The 26707-nt window shown below is 39.5% G+C and overlaps 1 protein-coding gene across 1 annotated transcript; it reads left to right on the forward strand.

Moving 5' to 3' along the window:
* Positions 1-38: 38 nt before the first annotated feature.
* On the forward strand, positions 39-24151 carry LOC579144 (polycystic kidney disease protein 1-like 2). Its single transcript, XM_030985160.1, has 24 exons — positions 39-60; positions 183-340; positions 920-1079; positions 2649-2722; positions 2937-2999; positions 3820-3945; positions 4891-5016; positions 5955-6081; positions 6833-6891; positions 7287-7544; positions 8412-8796; positions 9649-9920; positions 10702-10929; positions 12135-12236; positions 13408-13523; positions 14280-14445; positions 16157-16435; positions 16861-17058; positions 17911-18108; positions 18518-18736; positions 19351-19480; positions 20236-20489; positions 21070-21241; positions 22318-24151. The coding sequence occupies exons 1-24, from the start codon at positions 39-41 to the stop codon at positions 23730-23732; spliced, it is 5307 nt and encodes a 1768-aa protein (XP_030841020.1). The 3' UTR covers positions 23733-24151.
* Positions 24152-26707: the final 2556 nt, after the last annotated feature.

Below are 26707 nucleotides of genomic sequence, written 5' to 3' on the forward strand. Positions count from 1 at the left end.
TCTCATGAAATTGTACTCAATAACATGTAAAATGTTCAATGGACCGTGTGTGGCATTGTGGTAACTAAGTGGAAACTTAATCGTTCATAAAGATGAGATTCATGTCAATAATACATTTCGACGCTCGCAATATACATTGATGATTTCTTATGAGGTTTTGTGATGATTTTGTTGTTTTACAGCTGTTGATGACGGTAGCAGTCAACTGCTGTATACGGGTAGCCGATCGAGCACTTTGGTGCCGCTCCCCGTCGGTAAAGTAAACAACACCATTGGAATCTCAGTCGTCATATCAGACCGCTATGGTGCGTCAGTGACAGTCGATGCGGGAAATGTCTATGTAAGTTTTGGTAATCACTAGTAACCAATAAGAAATCATAGTCTGATCACGTGACATAGACCGGTTTACTTAAATATTCAAATGTATAGATGTTTCTCTAGGAGACCTGGTGACGAGATATTCCATTAACTTGTTATTGATGAAGGAACTGCAATACTTGGTATCCATTCTGCATACATATCTTGTTACTTTGTCAGGCAATCCTCGGGCAAGTTTACAGGTTTTAAAGGGCAATCGTTGTTTAAAAAGTGTGCATAAAAGGTTAAAAAAAAAAAAACGTTAGTAAACCGGACTAATACTTGTTATACTAAACCATAATGCACACTATTGATTCTCTTGCTATACGAGTCTTTTACAAATAGTAGTAATTTGAGATTTGGAAATCTAAAAAACATCTTACTGATTAAGGTTCTAAATAATGATAATTAGCATACTAATTTGAATGTATTCCAAATTTCTAGTCAACAAAAATGCCAATTTAAAGATAATGACTTTTCAGATCCTCGATGATTCAGCTTTTGCATTTTTGATTGTTCATATAATATCTGATCTCTTTTAAATTTCAACCTGTTAATGAAGGTGGATCCTGGAGAGAAAGTCGAGACTATTCTTGCAGATGATATTGTGACATCGTTATTAGACAATTACGATAAACTCCAGGCTGAAGGCAGCTTAGTGAGTGTCACCAAAAAAGCTACGATTGATATTTCAGCCCTGAATCTTGAAAGAACTTTCACAAGTATGTTGTTGATTGTAATTTATTTGATCTGGAAGAGCTTTTGTTTCGTTTCAATTCATCAATCTGTCTTCATCACTTCCTTGTTTTCCTCTTCTCATTCTTTGGTTCTTCTTCTTATCATTATCATCATCATCATCATCATCATCATCATCAACTTCAGGTGGCGCTGTAAAGCGCTGCTGTGGCCTTCACGAGAGCACGCCATGCAACTCTTTCACCTGCCATTTGTGTTGCACCTTTCATTCCTTGTCCAGACACTTTCTTAATATCATCAGTCCAAGATATTGGTGGACGACCTCTACCCCGTTTTCCTTCGACTGCTCCTTGCAGTATTTGCTTTTCAATACCTTCAGATCTCCTAACAATGTGTCCAAAATAGTTAAGTTTTCTTTCCATGATTCCCCTTCTGATGGTCAAGTCTGTTCCAATCTTTATCATTAATTATCATTAATTATCAATATTATTACTTGTATTAGTGTTTGTATTATTGGTAGTAGTAGTAGTAGTAGTTGTAGAAGTACTTGTAGAAATAGTAGTAGTATTAGTAGTAGTATTTTTTGTTGCTGTAGTAGTCACTGGCGTACTGATGGGGGAGGGGGTAATTTCTAATTACATGTAGATACCAGTGATTTACAAATTTTGTTGAAATTACCTGATTTTCCGGGATTTGTTCTCACTTTTTTTGCAAATTTTGTATGAGTTTGTTGGAGAAAGACAAATTCCCAGATTTAAAGTCGGGCAAAAGATATGTTTATTTAGAAGCCTACATGTCAGGGCCCGCAGAACGGTGCGGCTCGCGGGGGGGGGGGGGGGGGGGGGGGGGCTCGGGGAGAGAAACAGAAAGAAAGAAAGAAAGTGACCTGCCAGTGTAACAATTGAGGTATTAAAATATGCTTACCTAACCGATATTAAATGCCTAAAACCCCTGAGCTGCTGACTGAGTGGGAAAGAAAAATCACGTTAAGTAATCATGAGATGTTGTTGTATTCTCATCGTTAATGGAATATTCCTTCTTAAGTCATTATTTTGAGCGACTTTCATATTTATTTCATTTGGAGCCTTATATATGTATTTTGAAGAAGAAACTAATTCTTCAAGGTTTTGAGTTAAAATTTGTGGAATGAAATACATCGCAACAACCATAATATTGAGAAAACAGTATAACGCAATCGCCATGTTTAGTGGTCCGATACATCATTAATTTGTTTTGTGTTTTTGAAGAAATATGATTAGAAAATATAATATTGGTAGGGACGGAAGAAAATTCTAAACTCAGAATTCTCGGTATATTGATGCCATTTTCATATAGCCAGTGTCATGTAATACGAACATATCTGTAAAGATACACAACTGGTCCTTTAAATTGATAAAGTGAGGTTAAACCTATGATCATAGACGTTACAAAAAACAAAAAACAAATCAAAATTGCCGTTGACCTTTGAAGAAAGCTGTAGTGGATTTAAATGGCATTTTCTGGGGTCGTATGCACTCGACCGTAAGAGAAGATTGTACGTACAGTGTATAATTTTTATATTCTTTTTTTTATCTCAAATTTTGTATTTGTTCCAGATACTCTAATCGATGGACAAATTGAAACACACTCGGGGAATCTGGGAACAGAAAACATTACCGTCACAGAGCAGGTAAGTCATTAGGATAATCGTATTTATTCGAAAAATATGATTCACAACTGATATACCTCATAAGTGAGATTATACAAGATTATACAAAACCAGGACCAACCAAGCAACCTTAAGAAACTAAATTACTAAAGTAGGCATCAACATAAACTATTCTCAAATTTGTTTGTAAGATAATTATTTATTTATTTTTGTTTTCTGATATTTTACATGCAAGTCATCATCAGCTATCCGTGAATTAGAAGTTGAGAAAATACAGAAGACAACAACACGAGCATATGTGAGTATCAGTCATGCTAATCAGTGGATTGGTATGGTACATGTTATACATAGGTAGGCAGAATTTCAAATTAAACATGCTGTAGTAGTAGTAGTGGTAGTAGTAGTAGTAGGAGTAGTAGTAGTAGTAGTAGTAGTAGTAGTAGGAGTCGTAGTAGTAGTAGTAGAAGTAGTAGTAGTAGTAGTAGTAGTAGTAGAAGTAGTAGTAGTAATATTAGTAGTAGTAGTAGTAGTAGTAGTAGTAGTAGTAGTAGTAGTAGTAGTAATAGTGCTAGTGGTAGTGGTAGTAGTAGTAGAAGTAGTAGTAGTAGTAGTAGTAGTAATAGTGCTAGTGGAAGTGGTAGTAGTAGTAGAAGTAGTAGTAGTAGTAGTAGTAGTAGTAGTAGTAGTAGTAGTGGTGGTGGTGGTGGTGGTACAGTGTAGGTAGGACAAACAGAACGGCTTGTACAATCCAACAACATGTATGTAATTTCTATACTGACTATTGAAATATTTTTCGCTGCGTGAATCTAATCAACAATCTTTTGGCGCAATTGGCGGGAGATGAATAATCGCTTGTGTGCACCAGACCTTAGACATGTAACGGTACAACATGAGTGGTTTTGTCTACTATTTGGACTAAATTGGCTGTTTTGAATAAAATGGGCTTGACTATACTGTCCATGAAGTTAAAACGACTTTTCTTTTACTTCTTTTCATAAAGTAATTGTGAGAATTTGACTTGGATTTTTTTATTAAGGTTATATGGTCTCAGAACTCAATGGCCAAAATTTGTGACGGTACAATATAAGTTTATTTTTCTTTCTATTTCGACTTGACAGCTGAGAAGCAAGATAGCTTCGGTTCAAGCTACAATGACTGTCAATTCTTTAGAAGACGCTCAGATATTGGCCGGATCTGCATTAGAACTCTCACTCTATACTAATGAACTGTCTCAAGGTGCATTGGTGAGTAGAGTTGTGATATTGGCGGAGTTAAGAGGACTAGGGGTAGCCCTAACCTTCCATAATTTGGCGAAACTATCTTTGTCTGCTTGCCAGAGATTTTTGATATGTTTGTTTTTGATTATTTACAGTTTCATTTAAGGAGGATTGCCTCATCAGTTAACAGACTGATACCCCGATGTTCCTGCATAATACAAAGCAATACAAATATATTATTTACAGACTTGATAAATATAAATTGCACACATTATCATGTAAGAGACATGTATAAATTAACAAGTGCGGAAAGCCCCCTTTTTCAGTTTGGTAGACATTGTTGATATTAGGGACTTTTAGATTTGCACAACGACAACGTGGATTGCTACGATCGACGTCCTTTTATTGCACTGCCTTGAATGGACGTCACACGTATTAGTCCACGCAAATCTAAAAGTCCCTAATGTCGATAATCATGCACCATGGAAAAAAAACTCTTGACAATGCTTTCATGATGTTTGATGTCATTCATCGGGGACTGTGTTTTTTTCTTCTTCAAAAAGTGACATGCTGAGAGAACAGACTTTTTGTCAATATGGTTTATCATTGGAATTGTAATTTAGAATGAGGGACGGAGCATGCCTCGGCTTTCTGTATTTATTATAATTATAATCATGCTGATAATTAATGACAACAATAGGGTCTTATTTACCATGGGTCGCCAGAGTTAATAATAATGCTCTTCCCGCAGTCCGTGCACGTATATGGCGAGTGTAGATTTATTTATGACCAAAGGGCATTAGTGCCGGGCTTGGACAGCTCCTACTATGAGACCTAAAGCAGGCTTTTGTTTTAACAAAGATTATGATTTAATCCTATATAGGTAGAACATGTCTCTCAGTAAGGTACTTTCAAAAGCATGTAGTTAATCATAAATATGATTGTCATATCAATGTCTATCGCCCTATGTAGACCTCGCTCAATACTGTAGCTGAAAACATACTGGATGTCACTGAAGAACTACAGGACACCGTGTCAACAGAAACACTGGGCGCAACCACCTCTCTGCTGCTAGGACTTATGGGAAATATACTTCAGGTAAGTCTGTTTTTTTTGGAATGATTTTGAATTAATTACCATAGATCTCACAATAATCATATTCTGCGTTATTAGCATATATCACACTATATTCAGTTCATGCAATTCAATAAAGTATTTGAATCTTTGATAGTAGAATGTTAAACTTATATGAAATCAGTTATATAATTTCAAGTAAATAAGTATAAAGTATACATATTCTTTGTTCCTCCAAAGAACTTTCGCTCTGCATTGTCAAAAGTTTTGTTTCATCATCCTCCATTGCTCCAGCAGCTGTTATTTAATTTGCAATGTAGTGCAGTGCATTTTAAAATGCAATCCAACAGCCATGCCACCCGATTCACTCATCCTGGGTAGCATGGGTGTCGATCCTTACGTAATACCTATTCATCAGGGGGGGGGGATGAATGAATAGAAAGGGTGGTGCCAAACGTCATCGCAAGGTTCTACGAGACAACATCCAAGGCATTTCCCCTGATGATCCCCCTGATGAATAGGTATCAGTTACAGATCGACACCCATGCTGGGTAGAGAGAGGCACCTGTATTCGAACTGGATCACGGGGCATGGTCTTAAAGGGGGTGTAGCATGGCAAATACCGGTTAACGCCGTCTACGACTTCTTTTGGACAACTGCGTTTGGACAACTGCACGTAAACGAATGAACTTGATTAACGGTCAGCGCGCTAGCGTCCTTAAAACAGACCGAAGTTCTCCTCACGCTTCGGTTTCGCGTTTGTTGCACGCACGTGAATACTGCGGTCGCGTCGTCCGTAGTCGTATATACCCGATCGGCCCCGAGTCAGGCCACGGAAACGACATGTAGTCTCGTCATGCTACCCCCCCCCCCTTTAAACCTTCAACGCTTGATACTTTCTTTATCATGTAAAATGACAAGAAAAACATCAAATTTCTTTTCCCCTTTCATCAACAAATTAGGGGTCAGCGTTGAGTGTCCAGGACTCCTTACCGATCCTAGATGAATTTGAGAGCTCAGACGGTGACCAAACCTTTAGCTCCCTTCAAGACTCAATCAGTGCAGCTACTTCTAGTGTGGGTGATGAAGGTTTGTCAAAGTATATTATCAGAATAATAGAAATACAAATAGAAGAGAATAATAACAATAATAATAACAATAACGTTAATAATAATAATAATATTAATGGTAATATTAATAATAATAATAATAATAATAATAATAATAATAATAATAACAATAATAATAATAATAATTAAAAAAAAATAATAATAATGATGATAAGCAGGATAATAATAATAAGACGAAAGATTAAAACATTCATACTGGTAATAACATTCTTTTTTGGTATTATGCATATGATATTATGATATAACATCCCTTTGGGCCTCCCGCTTTGGCAAGTATTACCCCAGCTTTAGCTCCGGTGGCCGTGATCAACTCAGATTGAATTGCAAGGAATAATCATACTAGATCCTCGATACCTTACCTGAGTACAGAGTGGCAAATGTAGATTAACGTCTTGCCAAAGGACGTGACAGGAACTACTTTTCTGTTTACACTTGTGTACCCTACCAACGATTTGATCACATTTGAGAAATTAAACTTTATTTTGATGAGATACGGGGAGGCATAAAGACCTGTTTTTTTTCTTTTAATGAAAATGTCTATAATAATATTATTTTTTCAAAATTGAAAAGTAACTGGAAATGTCATTCCTTGACGCTGGGAACTGACTAGCACCATGGAGTTCAGTTTTGTGGGATAGGTTACACGCTGACATATTTAGAAACAATGATGCTTTGAAACGCACTTTCCTCTTCCTCTCTCTCCTTTTCAGCCACCACAACTGAGTGGACACCCGAAAAAGAGGAGAACCTTCAACGGAAAAGGGACCAGGTAGGAGTCGAACTACTTATAGTTAATCTATCGTTAATTGTATTTGATTCGCCTGACAAACTATTTTGTGTATGGTTAGGATGTATAAAGTCGATTATAAAATCACTTTACTTGCCATTCTGTAGCATTAAACCCCACACATGGAAGCCAAATCCGACTTGGTTCCCGTGTGCGCATTATTATATATTAAAAATAATAACAATCTTATTAATAATCATAACTATAATCATAATCATAATTACAATAGCAGATTTTTGCATCGTACTCAAATCTGTCAAACTGGACACCCCTGGCGCTCCACAATCATCATTGCCGTCACTAAACCACGACCCATCTACTGTATTTGCGCGGGAAATCTTATTAAATTTGAATATGCATACTTTTTCTCCCATCAGGGTCGCGCAGTGGTGACTGAAGCCAGAAATAAAATGAAAGCCATCAAGAAACTCCTGGGAAGGAACATCCTACCCCGGGAGCCTGCTGTCTCCATTCACACAGACACAATTTCAATGACGTACGAAAAGAACACCTGTAGCGATCTGGCCGATCGTGGTGTCAATGAAGACTCCGGGAGCGTCTTCCTCCCCTCGTTGACCGAGCTCGTCGATGATCCCGAGGCAATCTGCGGTAACGATGCCATCATCTCGCGAGAGGTAATGGCATGATGGTGGTGGCGAGTAATGGTGATGATGATAACTGTAATGACGGCTATGTCGATGGTCACTGTGACGATAATTGCGATAATGAAGTTGACGATAATGTGATGATGACGGTGACGACGGTGATGACAATAGTAAAGGTGATGATGATGATAGCTGTGACGACAGTTAAAATGATGGTGATGATAATGATAGTAATGGAGAAGATAATAGTGATGATGATGATGTCGATAATTTAATTTAACTTACGACGATGATGACAATAGTGGAGTTAATGCTGATTGTAATTGTGATGCCGGTTGTGACCATGGTGACGATGTTGATGATAATTGTGACGATAATGTCCATAAGTATCATAACGAAGATGAAAATGAAGAATTTTGTGACGATGGTGATGGTGACGGTGATGAGGATGATAATGATGAATTAGTGATGCTGGATTGTGACAGTGATGATGACAATAATAACGTTAATGGTGATGGTAACTGTTATTACAGTTAGATGATAATGATGATGTAATATGAGTATAACGATGATAATGACGATGGTGATAATGATAATGACGATGATTGAACATAATAAGGTTGTACACGATGATGATGAAAGTTTTGACGATTACGATCACCATGATGAGTATAATAAAAGACAAAAGACCCATAAGTATAAATCTTTTTTTTTAAAGCTCTTCTGCAAATACCATGCATTGTCCCCTTGGCATCTGTATATAAATCTTCATATTACAGATTTTTCCTTATAACAAATAACTCTGTGGCTATACAAATTGTAATATACCATGACTGAATGCTGTGAAAAACTTCATATTTGGCTAAAACCTTTCCATTTTTGCTTCTAAACCGGCAGACAACCTCCTTACCAACGAATCCATACAATTACGAAGAGAGTTCTGATCGTATCTCGCGCGATTCCGGCGTCATGGAAGTCGTCTTCGAAACCCTGGAAGGCGGGGCCATTCCGATCTCCAACGCTAACGCGCCTATCCTTCTCAAGATTGATCGACCAGGTGGGGAAGAACCAAGCTGGAATGAGTTTGGTTCCGACGCTCTAGTGAACGTTACCAATGTGACATACCACAGCTTTGACATCAGCTACAATAACACGGCCTTCACGGTCCAGTTGCAAGTCGAACGCATGTCATGCTATGCTTTGCTTCTAGGGTTTAGCGGCTTCCCTAATATAAGCGGCTTTGATGATATAAAACTGTTCTACTACGATAGAAATGAAAATGGTATGTATTCATAATCGTATTGAGATTCCTAATGTAATATTTTCCACCCATATACTTGTTGCCATAGCCGTGACGAGTTTTGATTAGGAGAGAGACATGGTAAAACAGTGACGTCTTTTGCCCCTTATTCGTGATTTAACCGGATAATCTTACCATCATGTATTATAACATGATTACAACTATTTTCAAAAATTCAAATCAAGGGCAATTTCAATACCCTACTGTATGTCTCAAAGAAATCATGTGCTGATTACATAAAACATTCTTGTCATGTTCGCACATTTCAGTTGGTGATGCATAGGGCTATTTAAATTGCGTTAAGCTGATTTTTCGAAAAGTGTTGCTATCGTATTATTATTCTTAAATATTGCATTATTAAATTAATATAGATTATGTATTAACAAACATATATCTTTGCTGATTGAAAATATTTGTGATTGTCCGTCCTCAAAATTGGAAATATTTGGAGTACATATCTTCGCTTGTCACCCATTGGCACGACACTGGATGACTTGTTAGCGGACTGGGTCTTTATAAAACCAACACCCTTCCCCACCCCCTTTCAAAATGGTCAAGGTATACCGTTGCAAACACTCTGTGTGAAATAATTTGTATCACCTTTGACAACATTGAAACAACCCCTTAGAATGATCAACAAAGTAACTATAGTTCTTAATAAAATAATGTGACGTTTCAGGGCATATCATTCGTTCTTGTCAAATCCTCATTTTTGTTCTTTACTAATAGAATATTGGTAAAAACAGGCGAGTAAAATACATCATAATGTCTTGCTTTGCTTTAAATTCATTAACGAGCACCATTCGCGTTTATTGCCTTTGCGTCACACTCTAGCCACAACTGACACAGTTATCTACCAGGCTTTCTACAGCAGCTCCGTCGTCGGGAACAACGCCCGGAAGTATTATGCCCTGTTGCTCGAGCTTGACTGCGATCAGCTCTTCGATGACTACCCAGATCTGTCCTCCGCAGACGAACTCGAGCTGTCGTGGGCGGCGGGAAACACGAGCCGGAACTTTTCACTCCCGTACGGTTTCCGAGTTCTCTCCTCAGGCTGCTCATACTGGAGCGAAGAGCAAGAAATGTGGCTCCAGGATGGATGCGAGGTAAATATCTGCCACCTTCTGTCACAAAATACCCAATTTCAAAGTTTAGATTTTACAAAAATTGAGTTTTGCCTCTTTGAAACTATGGGCAAACTTAAGCCTCGTTCAGGCATGACACAGCAGTACCGCGCCGGTTGTTTTATGATGACGTAAAGTTTAATACGCTTCATAATCTGTATATTATTTTCTTTAAATTTGTGTTATAATCTGTATATTCTAACACGGAGCTCAGTGAATACGCGCAGAACTTTCGTTGCGACCTGGAGGTGCTCCTCGGTTGCGCGCAGTTGACAAAAATCGCAGCGGTTGTTTTTTTAAGGCGGTTGACCGCGTCATATCTGAACGAGCCTTTACCGGGCAGATTTGATCCCATCCGACACCCTCACCCATTAAAAGCGATTTCAAAGAAAAAATAGACTACGTAGGAAACACTTTTGAAGCCCCGGTATGGGAGGGGCGGAGTGGCCAGCCGCTATGCTGCAAACCATATTTCTACACAGTCACACACATGTGTTTATTTTCAAAAAAAGTTTAAATAAATAAGTCAATACATTTTCTTTTGGAAATTGTTGAAATATTTCAAACATTTCGATCCTCTACTTCTTCTCCGTTTTTGTTGTTGGTTAGACTGTATTACTAGATGATTAATGGTAACGTGTACAACTGATGCCACAGTGTTTACTTTTACTGATTTATCTAAATATATATTTGTTTCATTATTCTACTGTAATGTTCAAGAAAGTTTTGGATAACTCTCGTGAATAATTTTTTGTCTCTGCAGGTCGCAAGCAATACTACCTACGAGGCCCAGTACTGTAGCTGTACCCATCTGACGTCATTTGCCAGTACATGGATCGTCCCGCCTACCCCTCTCGACTTCAATTACATCTTCGCCAATGCCGGGTTCGCACAGAACCTCACCATCTACATCACCACCATCGTCATCTACGTGGTCTTCATCTTCATCTTGCTATGGGCACGACGTCGAGATCGTAAAGACCTCTTAAAGGTAGGAATGACTATATTGCCAGGGAGGGATAATATACTAGTAATTATAATGATGGTAGTAGTAATAGTGAATTACTATCTCAACTAGTATTAACATTCAGTATTATGATAATAACATGATAATGATAATGATGCTGATAATGATAGTATTGATAATGATGAATACTGATGGTAATAATAATAGTGGTAATAATGATAATGATAATAATAAACATAACAAAATAATATAAATAAAAATGATAATAATAACAATGGTAATGATAAAAATAAAAATAAAAATAATGATTACATTATTATTACCTATAATAATAACAATAATAATAACAACAGTAATAAAAGTATTATATGTTGTTTACCCAGAGTAGCCTCATCAGTGATTAACACTCTATAGTACTATTCTCTCTGGCGGCCATGCTTTCATTCTCAGATTTAACATGACTGCCGTGATAATGCGCATTTTTTTGAGGATTCTTAAGGTTTATTACAAGCATTTTTTCCCTTACTTTTTAAATAGTTTATCGCAGTTTCTATTTCACAGAACGACGAATATATATTAATGAAGAGCTTCCAACGTTATTTGTATACCACTGTTTGTCTCAAAATCCCCCATTTTAATGTTATATTGTAATATCTTCGGAGTATAAGAAGTGTAGGGTCTACATCGTGGAGATAAATCAATGATATACGGGCCATGCACAAATCAAGAGTGTAATAGCATTTCAAATTACCGTCAAATTCACTATTTTCTTTACACATGCGTACTAGCTTTTATCACACTGTTGTCGATAAGTTAAAAAATAAAAAATAAACGATGGTGACCATATGATTTATTATTCATAAGTAAAGACTATATCTTCCAAAAACGTTATGGATCATTTTAAAGCGTCACAGAGATTGATAAGTTAATGTTCTCAGAAGATAAAGAAATATCCATAAAAATAAACCATGTTGTCAAAATCATTTCATAAAGAGAGAAGGTTTCAATATTCATGCCACCTCTATGGTAACAGTATACTATCATATTGAGCCTGTGTTTTTTGTGTCGATTTCGTAGAGTCCGGCTTTAAATGTTGGGTACATCCTCTGAAATTATAAAAATTACCGAGACTTACTGAGAGAGTATGACATATTCCACTACATTGTGCAATGATGTTTAAGGATTTTCGGTTTTGATTACTGAAATATATAATTCGTTTATAATTCCAGCTTGGAGTCACGCCGTTGGTGGACAACAACCCGGCTCATAACTATTATTATGAGATAGTTGTGATGACAGGACAGAGGAAGGCCGGTGGAACCGACTCCAAAGTAAGCACATTTTATTACATAAGGATGATTTACAGATAACATAAAAAATTGATGTGTTAGTATATATCTTACTGCTGTAATAGATTATCCATTGAACTCCACGTTACGTCATTCAGTGAAATTTTCCCTTTTAGAACAGCATTTTGAAGGGCTACAAATGATATCTTCATTTTAATACTATTGTATTTTGTGCAGTATCCTTGTGTCATTACTTATGTAAATTGCGCTCAATTCAGCCAAAAGGCTGCCATGTACAATGGTGTTTTTTATACCACAATAAACAAATGAATAAATAATATTGCAGAGCCCATATTCCAAATATAATATGTCTCTTAAATAAACGATCTATGTTGAACAGATAACAAAATGATAACTTTAAACGATTTTTTTTAATGATTTTTAACATCTTTTAAATGTTGCTAATCGAAAGTAAAGACTTTGTAGAAATCAAATTAGGGTAATTTGCATATCGTATTGTATTGCCCATTCAAATCATGTTCGTATTATGTAAATATTTCATTGTCTAGTTCGCATATTTCAATAGGTGATGCACAAGGCTAATGAAATTGAGTCTCGGTACTTTTTCAAACAGTTTTGCGATCGTGTTAGAGGAATAATGGAATTAAATAAAAGGATGATGATATAATAATTAAAATTAATTTGTCCATTTATATTGCGCATCTACTATACAAATACACTCTACTGAGCCTCATACAAAGTATCATATTCTTACCCAGCTGTATCTGAGCCTACATGATAAGGTGCTAAAGCGTTCAAAGAATTTCTTCCTACCGAGTACCCATTAATTTCGCCTGGATATAGAGTGACAAATGTAGATTAATGTCTTGCCAAACGACATTTTTGTCGCAGCAGGAATCGAACCGCGAACCATGTGATTCACATTCTGGTGACATATCCACTAGACCACGACACCTGTACATTATTTTATTCAGATAAGGCGGTGTTACACAAAGGCCAACAATCCGGATTTAGTTATCCGGATTTTAGTTATCCTCTTAATTGCTGTCTGTCACCAATTATCCCATTAAAATCCTCTAACGAAGCAAGAAAATTCTCCCTTGAAAGGATTTTTCAAGGGATTTTTAAAGTGATTTTTCTGTGTTACACCGCCTATAGTCTGTTGTTTTGTTTTGTTTTGTGTCTTCTAAAGGTAAGTTTCATCATGTCTGGTGAGAATGAGGAAACGTCTGTACGAGACTTTGAGGATGACAAGAGAAAGATCTTCCGAAGAGGTGCCTCTGATCGATTCCTCATGGCTGTACCAGGGTAAAAACCGCTACCCCATAGTGTCTTTAAGTTCTTAAACTCTCCTATTAATTGATGAGGGAATAATGATTCGTTGTTGCAAATTAATATTTAGGGCCCGTTTGATAAAGAGTTGCGAATTGATCAAACCAGTCGCAAGTCCTCCAATCAATCGCAAGTTTGCGCTCTCCTATCTCTTTTATACATAGTTGCGATTGATATCAATCAAAAATAAGTTGTGACTGAGGTGAACTCTTTATAAGACGGGGCGCTATTGATTTACTTAGCTTCACATGGCGCACTGCAAAGGCAACCATATAGTCAATCACTCGATACTAAGTGAATGTTACAGGCGTTAGAATAATTCTAATGTTTCATTTCTGTCTGATTAGACAGATTTGCTGTCAAATGAATAGGACCGATTACCTACTGTCGCTGCGACAGCGTATTTTGTGGTAGCGATGCTACATATTACCCGATCCTCGCAGAATCCAGCAACTGCCCAAGTCAACAACTCTGTATACCCCTTGTCTTCTGATCAAAGAATTATGCAGTAGCCAAATGCTCTTGAAAAAAAAAACCCGAAGTGCTAGTAATGTGAACTTTCAAGATGCTTAGTTGCGTTAGCATTTGAATCAGACGTGCTGCACACTTAATATACCAGGAAAAAACAAGAAGTTCTGTAATGGGGCAATTATCGATTATGAGAAAAATTAAGAATAATAATAAAAATATCAAGAATAAGATATACATGGATCTTCCTTCTATTAATGATAGACCGTTGGGAACGCTGAACTACATGAGAATCTGGCACGACAACTCTGGTAAAGGCAAGATGCAAGGCTGGTACGTCAAATACATCGCCATCAGAGACATCCAGACAAGGGAGAGGTTCTATTTCATCGTCAACCAATGGTTCTCAGTGGTGGAGGACGACGGACAGGTAGGAATCATGATGGTCATGATGTAAACAAAAATCAATCTTCGTTGTAATTTTCGAGACTTTTATTCAAATATATCGGCAATGGATGCATATTAGCAAAGACCCACATAAGAAAAACATCAATTACCAGGTAAACATTCTTTGCAGCATGAGAAAGAAACTTAAATTATTCCTCTTTTCGTTATTTTGTAGGCAAAATATTATATAATTTCATCTAAATATTTGAATAGATATTTGAAGGGATCTTTATCATTTTGAAGTTGAACAAGCAATCCATGTGATCCTAGCAGTAATTATGCCTCCGCCACCGAAGGTGGTGCCGGAGGCATCATGTTTTCGGGTTGTCCGTCCGTACGTCCGTCCGTACGTCCGTCCCGTTTGACCGTTATCACAATATCTCAAGAACCATTTAAGATTTAAACTTAAGACTCGGGAATAGTATTTATCACCATAGGAAGACGATCTGATTAGATTTTGGAGTACGTAGGTCAAAGGTCACAGGTCACAGAGGTCAACTTATGAAATTCCTTGTATTGAGTTTGTTAGCGCGATATCTCAAGAACCATTTGAGATTTAAACTTCAAACTTAAGGATAGTATGTATCACCATAGGAAGACGATCTGATTAGATTTTGGAGCACGTATGTCAAAGGTCAAGGGTCACAGAGGTCAACTTATGAAATTCCATACATTGAGATTGTTATCATGATATCTCAAGAACCACTGGAGATTTAAACTTCAAACTTGGTGATAGTGTGTATCACTATAGGAAAACAATCTGATTACATTTTGGAGCACGTAGGTCAAAGGTCAAGGGTCATAGAGGTCAACTTATGAAATTCCATACATTGAGATTGTTATCATATCTCAAGAACCACTGGAGATGTAAAAACTTCAAACTTAAGGATAGTATGTATCACCATAGGAAGACGATCTGATTAGATTTTAGAGCACGTAGGTCAAAGGTCAAGGGTTACAGAGGTCAACTTATGAAATTCCATACATTGAGATTGTTATCATAATATCTCAAGAACCACTGGAGATTTAAACTTCAAACTTAATGATAGTGTGTATCACCATAAGAAGACAATCTGATTAGATTTTGGAGCACGTAGATCAAAGGTCAAAGGCCACAGCGCACATTATGAATGCAAAAACAGCTTGTGATCGCGTTATCTCAAGAACCGATTGATGGATTCATGCCAAAATTAGGTCATGTTTGTTACTTGCAGAGCCAATGAACTGAGTAGATTCTTGGTTCATAAGGTCAAAGGTCAAAGGTCATGGGCCCATTATGTATGCAAAAATAGCTTGTGAACGCATTCTCATTAGAACTGACAGATGGATTACTATTTAACTCAGAACATCTTGCAGAGCCAATGAACTGAGTAGATTTTATGGTCATGAGGTCAAAGATCAAAGGGTCATATATGTATATGAGAAATTGCTTGTAATCACAATATTCTGAGAACCTGTCAATGGATTACCATTGAACGTGAATTCAATTTTTTTTTTCTGTTTTGGTTTGTAAAATTGCTCTATAACGGAGGCATCATTTTCGACTGCGCGCAGTCGAATTCCATCTAGTTTTTCTAATGATATACGTTGCGTGATAACATGATATATATTTTTTCTGATGTATCTCGGTATATATCTGGAACCAAACATGATCAACGAGTAAACAATTAAAGTTTTCCTCCTGTAACATACAGATCGACCGACTGATCCCAGTGGCCGGACGCGAGCAGATGCAGAATTTCTCCCACCTGTTCAGTAACCATACCCGCAAGAACTTCAACGATGGCCACCTGTGGTTCTCCATCATAGGGCGCCCTCCTGGCAGTCGCTTCACCAGGGTGCAGAGGGCTGCATGTTGCCTTATGTTCCTTTGGTTGGAGATGCTGGTTAACATCATGTTTTACCAGGTCGCCCCACCGGCAGCTGCTAAAAGCCCCATTGAAATTGGACCATTGAGTCTCTCGCCCGCTCAGGTAACACGCCCTTCCCTTTTTTTTTTACTTACACATTGGTGGTGGTGGTGGTTGTGGTGGTGGAGGTGTTGCTGTAGGTAGTAATGGTGATGGTGTTAATGTTTCTTGTAGAGCTGATAAACGTTGTTGTTGATGGTGTTGGTGGTCAATGATATTCGTGATGATGGTGATAGTGATGGTGATGATCATGAGCGATGGTAGAGTCGGTAGGGGTGGTGGTGGTGGTGGTGGTGGTGATGATGGTGGTGATAATTGTATTGGTAATCATTGTGGGTGATAGTGGTGGTGATAGTGGTGGTGATAGTGGTGGTGGTCATGGCAGCTGTGGTTATGAATGGATGATGTTAGGTATGGTGGTGGTGGTGGTGGTGGTACACGATACAAAGCAGACAGATAATGACATCTTTCCACCGTTATCTCAACAGATCAGCATTGGTGTCCAGGCCAATCTCATAGTTTTTCCGGTATCACTTCTGGTTGTACAATTCTTCCGGAAGTCCCGGCCGAGGAATATGAGACAGTCCCGCATCAAGGTAGCGGCGCTGGCCAACAAACCCAAACGAAAACTAAGGCGTAGACCTCGTAAGACGGCACCCGCTAATTACTCCAAACTGGAAGACTTTGTAAGTGAGAGATCGTGTTGAACAGTCATCATCTCCTGAAATGAAACTCTTATGAAAGAAATAAAGATAATAAAAGAACTAAATTACAATTCAGATGATTATTAAATTAAATAATTGTATAACCTCTTTCATTTTTGTTTCCCTAATGATGTCTATGGGAGAGAGGGGAAAGAGGGACAGGGAGACGCTGAAAACGAGAGGGAAAGAGAGCTGCGGTCAGGTATAAAAAATATATAGAGGAGGATTTGGGGAAAATAATAGAATATTGTACCATGTAGAAAAAAATGATGGTTACCATATTCTCTTCTCTTTGCACACTTAAATAGCATTCTCAGGTTATGCTGTTCAGTTGTTTCAGTTATTCATTGCCGTAATGCAATTCTTAATCATGCTTATCCTTCACATTTCCCTCTCCTAATTCAACCTGCCAGGCATCACCGAGTAGGATCGTCCTTGAGGAGGGCAATAAGCCCCCATGGTGCAATTCTTAATCATGCTTATCCTGCACATTTCCCTCTCCTAATTCAACCTGCCAGGCATCACCGAGTAGGATCGTCCTTGAGGAGGGCAATAAGCCCCCATGGTGCAATTCTTAATCATGCTTATCCTTCACATTTCCCTCTCCTAATTCAACCTGCCAGGCATCACCGAGTAGGATCGTCCTTGAGGAGGGTAAAGCCCCCATGGTGCAATTCTTAATCATGCTTATCCTTCACATTTCCCTCTCCTAATTCAACCTGCCAGGCATCACCGAGTAGGATCGTCCTTGAGGAGGGCAATAAGCCCCCATGGTGCAATTCTTAATCATGCTTATCCTTCACATTTCCCTCTTCTAATTCAACCTCCCTGCAGGCATCACCGAGTCGGATCGTCCTTGAGGAGAGCAATAAGCCCCCGATGATGATTAACCCGACGGCAGGTACGAGGGCCGAACCGAGCCTCGTTGTCCCTCCCGTCCCTGGCACCTACGACGAGACAGCGGTCCAAGGGGGTCAAGGGGCCGGCTACTTGGGCGGAGAAACATCACCTACTCCGCAAGGAGATGCGACAGTAAGTATCCATTTCCGCTATGTTCGTGTTCGAGCTTTTAAGTTTCCATTTGAAAACGAATATGGACAAGCAAATAGCTGTGATGAAGCGATTACATTCAATAAAGCTGATTGGACATACGATGTACAGATTTACGATTTAAAAAATACCTTTAAGGACTAACCTTTTAGCTCACGAAACTTCAAATCGGCACCAAAAATGTCCACAGCAAACTAACATTTCTCCCGTGAAAAACAACCCAAAAATCTAATCGCCGAATGCATATCCCCGCGAGGTCGTGATCCAAACGTTCTGAAAATCATTTCTTGAGAATAAATGCATACAAATGTCCACAGCAAAACTTTTTTCTATGTGAAATCCAAAGACAAGTAGATATGACGCCGAATGTTACCACTTTTTTTGTTAATAGGTCCTGATCCAACCGGACAAACCAAAGCGACGCAAGAAGTTCTCCTTCCCATGGTGGTGTGTCATTGTAGCATGGATTGTCTTGCTCTTATCCATGGCGGCTGCTACCACCATTACCATTTTCTACGGCATCCAGTTTGGCAACACGGAAACCAGCGAATGGCTTTGTTCCATTATCATTTCATTTGTTTTCGGAATCTTCCTCACGCAGCCCATCAAGGTATGTTTTTGTTAGGTCGTGGTCGAGTGGTTTGAACTAAGTTTAGTTTGAACACTAGACTGGATATGCAAAGACCGTGGGTTCAATGCATGGCGTTAATCGAAATTTGCCACTCCATACCCTGGATAGATATGGGGACCAGATAGAAAGACGAAAGTCTTTGAGGGTGACCATATTGCAGGATTACTCCGCAGGGAGTGGAGATAGTGCATACTGTGTGCGTGAATGAATCCGATGACCGGGGATAATAATGATAATAATATCTGAAAAGTGTTTAAAGACGGTATGGTGTATTAAGCACTATTTTAATCCAGATTTATTATTATTATCCTTGTAGTAATGATTCTAGTGATAATTTGTGGATACGGCTTTTTATCGTCAATGATACCGACTTAGCGGTTCAACTAGGGTTTTTGTTAAATTACGCATTGGGTTCGGTGTTTGCAATGGTGAAGATTCGTGATGGGACACGGAGTTTAGCCGCGTGCAAGAATTGTACACACATTATTAATTGGCGATTCCTACAATTCCAATGTATGCGATACAATATACAATGAAACTGCAGAGTGCATGTCTTTGAATCATTTTTTTCTTGGTGCCCATTTGCTACACAGATCCTGCTGCTCGCGACCTTCATCGCCTGTATCGTCAAGAGCCCTAACGCTGACGAGGACACCGAGATGGAAGAGGACGAAGAAGAGTTTGATCTTGGAAATGATGAGGAATACCTCCACACGGTCTCCGGTAATAATCCTCTCATTGATTTGATCAACGCGGTGGTTGATATTGCATATTGGTCCAGTGCTTATTTGTCCTATCGTCAATTCGTCTCATCACATTTTATTCATTATTTCTTTTACCTTTGTCCTCACGCTCCTCGTTCAATTGCCAGTTCGTCTAACGCCTGACGGGATTGGATAAGCTAGATTAGGCAATGGGCCAAATAGCAAGAAACCTACTCGTATAGAGGTTTTTAAGCGACATTTCGGGATGTTCCCATCTTTCCAATAAATCCCTTGTCCCTTATGCCATGTCATATACAATGCAATGTAATGCAATGTATGATACCACACTGTGGTTGTTTTGTGTATACATATCCTAATATCATAATCACACAAACATTAGTAAACATTTTTTTCCCAACGAGGTCGTCCATTGAAGAGAGAAAAAGCCGAACACATAAACATAAATATATAGACTTGGAGTTGCTACCAAATGCACGTGACTGAGTACTTGAAAGATTTGTGTTGATGTAGACCTCCAAGTTCCCGTAAAGTATACCATTGTACATACTAGGAATGTAATTGCAAGAGGTTTATCCTTATCAAATGGTAAATTGGCAATAATAATGATGTTCGATAATCTCTTATCTCCCAATAAAAACGTATTAACCCCGTCTTTCCTTTTCTCCCCGTCTCCCCCGCTCTCTATTTCTCTCTCACCTATTATCTTCCTCTCTTCCAAATACGCCCTGTCCCCCATACCTCAAATTACCTCAGGTTCCGTGTCGACGAAGAAGCGCAAGCTGCCATACAAGCCGCCTGATCCAGAGGCACTGGAGCGAGCCAGAGAACAACGTGTCAAGGAGATCAAGATGTACTCCATCTTCCGAGAGATCTTCTTCTACGTGGTCTACCTTTGGGTGGTCCTCGTCATCAGCTATGGAAACTCCGACCCTTCGGCTTACCGCATGCAGGAGGACTTCTTCAACGAGCTTGTGATCGGCCCCGACAGTGTGCATTCCTTCAACAAGGCAAGTTGCATGGCTTCTCTTTTTTTATCTTTCAAAATGGAATTAATTATGAGGTGATAGTGATAGATGCTCGTCGTTTCCTTTAGATTGAAGTTGTAAATTATCAGCCCCAACTTCCTCCTGTTATTCCACACGCTATGTCAGGCGTAAACCTTTAATATAGAGATTACTTTCTTCAGACATATATATTTTGCAATTTTCCACGGTGATGGCAAGGTATTTTTTCACAGTTTGTTGAAGACTCACACTAATGAAGTTTTTTCCTCACATTATTTCATTACTTTATATTGATGGCATGTTCTCTTCCCTCTGTTTCTTCCACATTGACTGTGTGAACGTCAATTTATTTCTTTTCTTTTTCACCGAAAGTGCTAACTTGAAGTGCTCTTGTTCTTAAAGTAAGGGTATTCACTTATCGTTCTGTCGTATGCATCTTCAGATTCAGATTTCCAGAATTGTGCTACTTCCTAGTTTACATTTGATGATTCTTACTTTATATTGCTTAAAATAAAGCTTGTACTATAATTCCTCATAGTTATTTGGCCTCGATTTCCTTGCTTTTCTTTCCGACGGGAAACAGATCAACAGCCACGCATCCTACTGGGCTTACCTTCACTCTACCCTCGTTCCTGCGATCTATCCTCAGACTTGGTACAATGGCGATCCTAGTCCCGAGCTGGATGGCTTTCTCAAAAACCAGAATGCTTTCATCCTCGGATATCCTGTACTACGACAAGCCCGCGTCAAAATGGGTAAGTACAGACACTGGCGTTTGTTTTTTTAATATTCCCCTCTTTTTTTTTTTTGGGGGGGGGGGGGGGGGGAGGTTGGTACAACAGCACCACCTGTACTAAGACCAAAGTCTTAAGTGAATGAAAGGAGAACGTGTCGCACCTCACCCCCACCCCCAGCTTGGATGTGGCCCTGATGATGAGAAGGAATCATTGAGTCCTCTCCTTGTTTATTACGTTCTGTCCAAAGTACCGGTGGCGCAGTATGGATCCATCCTTTGTGGGGGCACGAGTCTTTATACTTATAAGGATAAAATGCACGAGAACAAGGCTAGACTCATGGGATGGAATTATATTATTTTCGTGCGTTGTATTCTCCTCCCTTTCGTTGAGTTCTTGTTAAAGACCGCAAATACCTTCAAAGCTCCTGGATATTGCTCTTATTCTTAGTTATGACACCTTTAGTAACCTTTTAGAGCCTTTAAATCTGATCGTACCAATTCAGCTCCACTTTTAAAAAAATACGGTGACCATTAATTCATTAATAATAACAATACATGGTCTGGCTAGTTGTGCGTATTATAACCAACACGAAAAAGCCAACAAAAAGCCAACAAAAGGCCAACATTGGCATTGGCTGGAATCAAAGGTATAAAGCGTTATCTCGTTTTTTTCAAGGGCTTGTTCAAAATATCGAATATTTTTGGGGCCCTACAAATATCAGAAATTGTTATATTTATGACTATTTCAGCCGTCTCTGAACCGATTTTGATCAAACAAAGATGATTTGTCATATAAATTGTATGCTCTTTCAAATTATTTTACAACAAATTATTTTCTTTTGCGCCCTCTATACCAAAACTCAACTATCACTTTATAGTGCCTTGCTTTATGTGTCTTTAAAATAAGTATGTCAAAAACCATGACGAAATAATGAAAAACAGAATGATTTTAATTACCAAAGTGGTCAAGGTCAACTTTTTTTTTTATATGACCCATCTTATACTATAAAAATGACCTGTTTCTTATGCTAATCTTTTATATTTTGTATGATTTATATAAATTGTTTATACTTTTCAAACTTTTTCACGCCTCAGGTGAATGCGAAGTGGTGTCCCAATTCACAAACATTGTCCCCGAATGTAACGTTGCCTACTCGTTTGGCAACTCAGACGAGGGTGATTATGGACCTGGGTGGACACTCTACAATACAAACGTGACAGACAGACCTCAATACAACTTCACAGCTTGGGATGAAATAGAGAGTTATCCAGTCCTCGGACGCCAAGCCGTCTACGCTGGTGGCGGATATCTTGCCAAGCTACAAGGGAGCAAGGTCGAAGTCGAAGCTCTCCTGGATCAACTATTCGAAGAGGCCTGGTTCGATAGGTACACCCGAGGAGTCTTTTTGGAGATCGCTTTTTTCAACGCGCAGGTGAATCTCTTTGGGGTCATCGACCTCGTGGCGGAGTTCCTTCCAACTGGTGGAGTTGAAACCTTCTACCGGATCGACATCATTCGGCTGTTCACCTACTCTAACGGTTTCGGCGCCGTCCGTCTCGCGTGTGAGATCCTCTTCCTTGGTTTCATCGTGTTCTTCATCGTTCGTGAAATCAACAACATGAGACGGACAGGGGTGAAGAAGTACTTCAAAGACTTCTGGAACATGGCCGAATGGATCATCATCGCGTGTGCCATTGGAGCCACAGTGGTCTACTTCTATCGCAAGTATGTCACAGACAACCTCCTCGAGGAATTCAAGGCAGCGGGTGGCACACAGAGGATCAACCTCCAGTATGTCGCCTACTGGAACGAGCTGCTCACTTACTTGCTAGGTGTGGTAGTCTTCATCGGCACCCTGAAGTTCATTAAGCTTCTCCGATTCAACAAACGCATCGGTATATTGTCCACCACGATTGGAAGCTGTACCAAGGACTTGTTCCACTTTGGTATCATGTTCGGCATCTTTTTCCTTGCCTACGCGCTGGCCTTCTACAAGATGTACGCCCGCAGTCTCTACGATTTTTCTGACTTCATCTTCACCTTGGAAACGCTGTCGGCGGCCATGTTGGGCAAGTTCAGCTACGACGGCTTTGTGCAAAACAATCGGATCCTCGGGCCCATCTTCTTCTTCTTCTTCATGATCACCATCACGTTCATCCTTGTCAACATGTTCCTGACCATCGTCATCGAAGCCTTCTCTTCGGTCAAGCGGGACATCACCCGCCAATCCAACGACTATGAGATGGTCGACTTCATGATCGGGCAACTCAAGAAGTGGGTGGGCTTGAATAACAAGCCCAAGTCGGAGGAAAAGAAGCCCAACGCTGTGACCGAGAAGGACAACCACGACCCGATGTCGGAGTTCCCTGAGAAGGTCGACCAACTACTCGACTGTATCGCCAAGGTCTACTTCGATGCCTCCCAGTTTGAGGAAGTCATCCGTGGGATGGGAGGGTCGAAGGGAGACAATCCCAAGACCACCAAGAAACGGATGATCCTGACGGGATAATTCTCAAACACAACCACCATAAGCATCACTCCCAAGTGCAATATGCTTTAATACTCCCATCATAATCCTACTGTAATGTCAATAATGAAATTCACAACCATCCATGATCATAAATCATACTTCATAATGAATCCGGAGCTAAAGGATAAATAATTTCTCCTTAGTTTCCATATGGTATTTTGATATCCCACTATATATCGAATAAATGAACATGGTGAATTAACACAATAAGCAATTGAAAGAAAAAACAATATCTTCATGATACCGTCTACTACTACACAATACACGAAATCAAAATATAACATGCATATTTCACAGAAATTCGATGTAAATAGCATTTTTGGTATTGAAATTCTACTCAAGCTTCTACTAAAATCGTTACTAGGAATGCTGTAGCTTGCCTAGGGCTCTCTCGGTATTTCAACAGGTTCTAGGACAATTACCCCCTGGGCAATCACCCCCCGGAAATTTACCCCCCGGAAAACTACCCCCGAAGGACAATTACCCCCCGGAAAATTACCCCCCGGAGAATAACCCCCCGAGGACAACTACCCCCCAAGGACAATAACCCCCCGGAAAATTACCCCCCGGAGTATTACCCCCCGAGGACAACTACCCCCCGAGGACAATTACCCCCCGGAAAATTACCCCCCCCCGGACAACTACCCCCCGGAGTATTACCCCCCGAGGACAACTACCCCCCGAGGACAACTACCCCCGAGGACAATTACCCCCCCCCCCCGAGGACAACTACCCCCGAGGACAATTACCCCCCGAGGACAACTACCCCCCGTGGACAATCAGGATTCAATAGCAAAAGACGATCTGATACATTGAGAGATGGCTACGAGCCTATAAGACCCCTTCATGAACCCATATTCGCTCAAATACTAGCACGTTGTCTTCCTCGTTACTAAACATTTCCCTTTAATACATATACACTGTCGCTCATAAAGGTGGAATATTTTGTTTTTATACCAATTTATGGAATTATTTTAAAAATTATTTAAAAATAATAGATCTAGATAATAGTATACATTCTCAGATTTTATTGATCAATAATTTGCCAATGTGTGCTTTGCGTGACTGCTAAAGCATATGTATGCTACTATGCTTATTAACTAGGGGACCTATGCCCTTAAGTCATAAATGACAGTAATGAGGATTAATGCCCCGCAAAAGGGCACTAATATAGCACATCGACACGGTTTTGATCCTGGGGCCTCACAGTTACGAGGCCATTGCTTTGTCACTGAACCATGACTGTACGCAGCGGGGGCTAGGGTAGGGGGCAGTTTCCATAAATAAAATAAAACACAGAAAATGCAATAAATTTTCAATAATTTATTGTATTTTACCCCGGTTCCCAACATAAACAAATCTTCTGTGTGCCCATGCCTTGAGCCATAATGCATAGCCGTCCAGAGAATTTTTTTATGTTGGGGACCGGGATATATCCCCCCCCCCAAATATTTTAGGTTGGGGGGGGGGTGGCCTGTCCAATCATCCCCCCCAACAATTCACCATCAAAAAAAAAATGAAGAGAAACATTAATGATGAGAGCCCGATGAGAGTAGTTAATGGTTATTACTCGCAAGATGACCATCAATATACACATTTTGCTATCTCATTTTCATAATACATAAATGAGACATCCGTATATGAGACAAGAATAAATTGAATTCTCGCTCATACGGCTTCATCAGGAATTGATCAATTTATTCAGTCAACAGCATCATAGAAATGCAGTGCGCCAAATGCAAAGCCGCAGCGTTAAAAAGCAACGAGCTAAATATCAAGCGCAAAGCGCAAAAGTGCAAAAAAGAAGTAGAGAGTGGGAGAGAGAGATAATGAGAGACAGAAAGGATACAGGCGCGTATACAGGCGCGCGTAAAAAACGCAGGCCAAACAAAAAGAGAGAGAGAGAAAGAAAAAAGGAAGAGGACGTAGGAAGAAAAAAGATTAAGAGTCAAGAACGGTACAACGAATCGTCATCTTTCTCTTATAATGTGATGAAACGTCGAAGTTTCGCGCGGGAGGGGGGGGGAACTAAATTCAGACAAGGATTAAGAGTCGAGAATGGTACAACGAATCGTCTTCTTTCTTTAGTAACTTAATGAAACGTCAAAGCTTTCGCGCTTCGCGCGGGAGGGGGGGGGGGGAACTGAAATCAGACAAGGATTAAGAGTCGAGAATGGTACAACGAATCGTCTTCTTTCTTTATCAATTTAATGAAATGTCAGAGCTTCCGCGCTACGCGCGAAGGAAGGGGAACTTTATTCAAACAAGGATTAAGAGTCGAAAACGGTACAACGAATCGTCTTCTTTCTCTAATAATTTAATTAAAGGTCAAAAGAAATTGAATTTAGACAAGGATTAAGAGTCGAGAACGGTACAACGAATCGTCTTCTTTTTCTAATAATTAAATGAAACATCAAAGCTTCCGCGCTTCGCGTGGGACGGGGAAAAACCCCCTCCCTGCAGCCACCCCCTTTAGGGAGCGTGATTCGCGTGCTCACTACCGCCCCCCTAAAATAAAATCCTTGCTACGCGCTTGAGAGGATAATAACCCAAGTTGCAAGCCCACATGGGTCCCATATTCTCTGAAATGTTATCTTTATTGAGGGTGACTTGAAAAAATTAATAACTTGTAAGGGAGGGGGTGCAACCTGCCACACATTTCTACCTCTTGGTTGCTTTGATCCATTGCCGAAATTATTTTGGCACCTATCACCCCCCCCCCCCCCCCCAACCACGGATAAAAATCGACACCGTTGTGACCAACAATGACGGTCGCATACTACCGGGTACCCATTTAACACCTGGGTGGAGAGTAGCAAGTGCAGGTTAATATCTTGAAAAAGGATATTAGTGCCGGTGTCGTGATTCGAACCCTCGACCTGCGCATATCATACTCCCGCATGACAACATAATTATATAGATAACGTGAAGAAAACCTTAATTTCGGATCATGG

Source organism: Strongylocentrotus purpuratus, unplaced genomic scaffold (genome assembly GCF_000002235.5).
Source record: "Strongylocentrotus purpuratus isolate Spur 01 unplaced genomic scaffold, Spur_5.0 spur5_scaffold_14, whole genome shotgun sequence".
Taxonomy (NCBI): domain Eukaryota; kingdom Metazoa; phylum Echinodermata; class Echinoidea; order Camarodonta; family Strongylocentrotidae; genus Strongylocentrotus; species Strongylocentrotus purpuratus.

Excerpts from the sequence above, each read along its gene's own strand:
- LOC579144 (XM_030985160.1), top strand. The coding sequence starts at position 39 with ATGGACCGTGTGTGGCATTGTG. Across the intron at positions 3,946-4,890 it reads AACTGTCTCAAGGTGCATTG|ACCTCGCTCAATACTGTAGC; the intron begins GTGAGTAGAGTT and ends CGCCCTATGTAG. Across the intron at positions 5,017-5,954 it reads TTATGGGAAATATACTTCAG|GGGTCAGCGTTGAGTGTCCA; the intron begins GTAAGTCTGTTT and ends TCAACAAATTAG.